The sequence below is a fragment of the Arachis hypogaea genome, chromosome 20 (genome assembly GCF_003086295.3).
Source record: "Arachis hypogaea cultivar Tifrunner chromosome 20, arahy.Tifrunner.gnm2.J5K5, whole genome shotgun sequence".
Lineage (NCBI taxonomy): Eukaryota > Viridiplantae > Streptophyta > Magnoliopsida > Fabales > Fabaceae > Arachis > Arachis hypogaea.
The window spans coordinates 109,642,900-109,647,729 of record NC_092055.1 but is presented as its reverse complement, the minus strand read 5'-3'; the positions used below and the strand labels follow the sequence as shown (position 1 = coordinate 109,647,729).

The 4,830-nt window shown below is 44.0% G+C and overlaps 1 protein-coding gene across 1 annotated transcript; it reads left to right on the top strand.

Moving 5' to 3' along the window:
- The first annotated feature begins 2,588 nt into the window (after positions 1-2,588).
- Positions 2,589-4,830, top strand: LOC140183147 (uncharacterized). The gene is made up of 5 exons (XM_072231168.1): positions 2,589-2,777; positions 2,902-3,500; positions 3,618-3,873; positions 4,333-4,443; positions 4,579-4,830. The coding sequence occupies exons 1-5, from the start codon at positions 2,589-2,591 to the stop codon at positions 4,828-4,830; spliced, it is 1,407 nt and encodes a 468-aa protein (XP_072087269.1).

Here is a 4,830-nt window from a genome sequence, read left to right as displayed (position 1 = left end):
AGGATAGGATAGTAATTTCAAGCCTTGATTTGAACGAATAGAATAAAAAAATTTAAATTGGTTTGACAAAAATGGCAATTATGCGGCATTAATGGACAAGGCAGATTCTAAGGGATTAAATGAAATAAATGAGGATATTGATTCAGAGGAAACGGTTTCGAATAATTATGAAGAAGGATTGGTTTATCAAGTACATGATGGGATAAGGCATGGTAATGGGCTGGGGATTTTAAGGCCCAACAGGAATATCATGGATCATGATTGTTGGGTGAGGGGCAAGGCACGCTGAAATAGGACTTCGGCTGGGCTCCCAAACCGGGTTGGGTCAGACCCGGTTCCATCTTTGACCCGGTAGGATCACATGCTCCTGATTCAGCCTCCATTGAAGACGGCGCCTCCAAGGTTTGGTCACGAACAAGACGGGATGCGCCATGAGGGGGAGCTGGTTTCTGGACGCCCCGAGGCGAAAGTAAGGGGTACGTCTGACGAGCCAACTCGGCAAGGAAGGAGGAAAGGAAGCGTCGGTCTGGAGCATGAACGCTTGAACGAGGCAGGGCGTGAGGCGCAAAATCGAGGAGAGGACGGCTGTGGACAGTGCTGCGAGACGGCTGAGGGTACACCAGGGGCAGCGGCGGATGGGCTTCAAGAAGGATCGATCGCCGCATTGGGAGTCACTATTGATGAGAGTGACCGAGAGCTGTTGAGGAAGGAGACGGCCTTGAGAACTGGACCGAGACAGGATCAACAAACTTCCTGTAACTTGGACGCTTTGGAGAGGACGCAAATTGTAGGAGCTACGGGCCAGGGCAAGGTTTTTGGAATGATCAAAAACTGCAATGAACCAGAAGCAGATAGGCAAATTCGAGGCAAGTCTGGCTTGGAATTGGAAGGGAAGGAGATCTTGCTGGATGGATTGGTTCAGAATGGAAATGGACAAGAGGAAGAAAAGGAGAATAGTGTAGAACTAGGTTCAAAGATAGGAGATTGCTTGAATGATGGTACGAGACCAGAACCTGAGGAACATAGGCCGAGTTGGGAAGAGGAGATGGCTGAGAACAAAGAGGCTTGGAAACTAGCTATAGAGTCAGGAGCTTAGTGCAGTGATGAGGAGGGCTATTTTGCAAGAGCATAATGAAGCTATTGCTATGAAGCGGCAGCAGGCTAAGCAAAAAGAAAAAGTCCGAAGAAGTCGGCCAAAAAACCATAAACAGGTGTGTAATAGTTTGATTAAATAATTTTTAGTTTCTGGAATATAAGGGGGTTGGGAGGTGCTGCAAAAGTTAGTATGCTAAAGACTTTCAAAAATAAGTTTAGGTTGGATATGTTGGGTGTGATAGAAACAAAAAAGGAATTAATAACTAAATTTGATATTGTGCGTATCTGGGGAAGTGACAGAACTTGTTGGGAGTCTGTAAGTTCTATTGGGACTTCTGGAGGGTTATTGCTAATGTGGGATGAAGTGGCTTTTAAACTGTATAACTGTTATAAAGGAGATAGATGGATGTGTATAGAAGGAGTTGTGGTAAAAGATAATTTTCATTGTGCTATTTGATTAGTGTATGGTCCGCATGAGAGAGCTGAGAAGATATCCATGTGGGAAGAATTGAGTTATATTGCAGGATTGTGTCAGGTGCCACTCTGTTTTTTGGGGGATTTTAATGAAATTTTGCATTTGGGGAAAGGAAAGGAGCGACTACATTATCAGCATCTGCGGCAGAGTTTAGGACATGGATAAATGATATGGAGTTGATTGATGACTTGGCACTGAATGACTGAAAGTATACATGGTTTAGAGGACAGTCATGCAGTCGTATCGATAGGAGCCTAGTCTCCATGGGGTGGCTTGACCTATACCCGAAGATATGTCTAAGGAGTGGCCCAAGAGGTTTATCGGATCACTGCCCTTTGGTTATGGAAGACAGCTGAAGAATTGAGGGGTCACGACCGTTCCGTAGCTTGAACTCGTGGTTCACACATGAAGAATTCTTGAGAATGGTGAAGGAAGAATGTAGGGAACTAGGTGATGTTCAATTCTTATAGAAGATGAAAGCACTGTCAGAACCACTACGTAGATGGCATAAGCAGCATTTTGGGGATATGGCTGAGCGGATTAAAAAGCTTGAGGAAGAAATCAGGAAGGTGGATGATATGGTTAGTAGCGGACAGTATGACGGTACAACAGAGGCTAGGAGAAGGGCATTAGTGAGGTGTTGTGAAAAGTGGTATCTAAGACAGGAGATGCATTGGAAGCGAATGCCAAGATCTCAGCATGCTAATTAGATGGATCGAAACACAAGGTACTTCCACAATATAGCTTCGGCGAGAAGAAGGAATAACCGGATTGAGTTGTTGGTCCTTAATGGGAGGCTAGTGAGGAATCAAGCAAGAATCAAGATTGCAGTTCGGGACTTCTACAAATGCATGTACCACCAGGAAGCGTCCCCAAGGGTGACATTTATGGATTGATTAGTTAATCGCTTAGAGAGGGAGGAAGCGGAAACCTTAGAGACGTTACCATCAGTAGAGGAAGTGAAGGAGGCAGTTGGGATTGCAAATCTTCTAAGGCTCCAGGGAGTGATGGATACAACATGTATTTTATAAAGAAGTGCTGGAATGAGATTGGAACGGAATTCACTGCAGCTGTGATGGATTTTTTTGAGACAGCAAGATTACCAGCAGACGCTAATGTCACATGGGTAGCACTGGCTCCGAAATTCGTTGGGGCTAAGGAGATAAAAGATCTCAGACCTATTAGTATGGTTGGGTGTGTCTATAAGGTAATCTCTAAATTGTTGACACGAAGGATGAGGAGTGTTATGCCAGGCCTAGTTGGAGAATCTCAAAGTGCCTTTGTGAAGGGGAGAAAGATACATGATTGAGTGTTAATTGCATGTGAAACAGTGCAATGGTTCAAACAGAAGAAGAAGGCATCAGCGATTATTAAACTCGACTTCCAAAAAGCCTATGACAAAGTCAAATGGTGTTTTGTTGATACTGTGCTGGAGAAGATGGGATTCAGAAGAAAATGGAGGGCATGGGTTCGGGAGTGTGTTACATCGGCTTCAATCTCTATTCTGGTTAATGGGTCACCATCGAAACCATTCAAAATGGAAAGGGGACTACGTCAAGGTGACCCTTTTATCATCGTTTTTGTTTGTCCTAATGGTGGATGTGCTCAACAGGATGATCGGAGAGGCAGTTAGGAATGGTCGGATATCTCCACTCTTAGTCGGTAGGGACAATATAGAGTTATCACACTTACAATTTGATGATGACACTATATTATTTTTTCCACCGGAGGAAGAGACACTGAAAAACTATAAGAGGCTTCTGAGGTGTTTTGAAATGATGTCTGGCTTGAGCATTAACTTTGAGAAGTCCAACTTGATACCAGTGAACTGCAGCTCGGAGTGGGTGAATAAGATGTGCCAGCTACTAGGTTGTCAAGAGGTAGCTCTACCGGTGAGATACCTTGGCATTAGCCTAGGAGCGAATCTGCGGTTGGTAAAAACTTAGAAGCCGGTTCTACATAAGGTGGAAGAGAAACTCAGCTTGTGGAAAGCAAAGATCCTTAGCAAGGCTGGTAAGCTGGTACTTATTAAGTCGGTAATTAACAGTCTACCTATTTACTACTTGAGCTTGTACAAGATGCCTAATGCGGTTGCACAAAGAATAATATCCTTGCAGAGAAGGTTCTTTTGGGGGAAGGATGATGGTCGGCTTGGTATAGCCCTTGTGAAGTGGGAGCTGGTTCAGGCACCAAAGAAGTTAGGAGGATTAGGGGTGGGTGATGCGGTAGTTCGGAATACAGCCTTAGTATTTAAATGGTGGTGGCGATTCTCGAAGGAGGATTGCCCTCTATGGAAGCAGATTGTATGCTCCTGCAATAGCTTGAATCTAAATCACTTGTTGTCAACTCAGACATTACCGAAGAGAGGGGGTCCGTGGAGAGACATATGTCAAGTGCAAATAAATGAGCAACATGTCAGGCAGAAGATGATTGATGGCCTTGCTATGGAAGTAGGAGATGGAAGATCCACCAGATTTTAGGAGGATACATGGCTACAAGTGGGGAAGCTGAAAGACTCCTTTCCGAGACTCTTATTGATTTCAAACCAAAAAGGATCAGTAATTGGGGAGTGTGGATTCTGGGATGGGATAAAGTGGGTTTGGCACTTCCAATGGAGAAGAGAACTACGACAATGGGAGACAGATATATTGAACCAACTGCTTCATGTCTTGCAATCTGTTAGACTGATAGTAGATGTAAAAGATAGAGTCGTGTGAAAATTTGATAAGGAAGGCATTTATTCTACTAATTCCTTTGTGCAGGTTTTGCAGGAAGAGACTTTGGACGAGGAGTTTCTGAGATACAGGCTCACTAAGGAGATCTGGAAAGGCCTAGTTCCGCCTCGAGTGGAGTTATTCGCTTGGTTTGTATTGGTAGGTCGGGTCAATACAAAGGACCGGCTAAGTAGGTTGGGGATCTTACAACAGAATAATATTTTGTGCGTGCTGTGTAAGAAAGATGCTGAAAATATACAACATTTATTTATTACTTGTGAGTACTCTTGGCAGGTGTGGTGTGCTTGGATATCGGCATTTGGAGAGATATGGGTTGTCCCTGGTAACTTGAAAGAGCATTATGAGAGTTGGAGATCCGTGCCAATGAGAAAAGACAGGCGTAAGTATTGGCTACTTGGATTCTTCTCAGTGATGTGGAGTATTTGGTTACGCCGAAATGATGCCATATTTCACAACAAGATAACAGGAATTGCCGACTATGTGGAGCAATCATTTTCATGTGCTACGAAATGGCGTTGTAAATAA

What these genes read in the sequence shown, in the direction of transcription:
- LOC140183147 (XM_072231168.1), top strand. Translation starts at nt 2,589, where the DNA reads ATGTATTTTATAAAGAAGTGCTGGAATGAGATTGGAACGGAATTCACT. An exon ending in TGGTTGGGTGTGTCTATAAG is followed by an intron (nt 2,778 to 2,901) that starts GTAATCTCTAAA and finishes CATGTGAAACAG; the next exon opens with TGCAATGGTTCAAACAGAAG. An exon ending in TATTCGCTTGGTTTGTATTG is followed by an intron (nt 4,444 to 4,578) that starts GTAGGTCGGGTC and finishes TACTCTTGGCAG; the next exon opens with GTGTGGTGTGCTTGGATATC.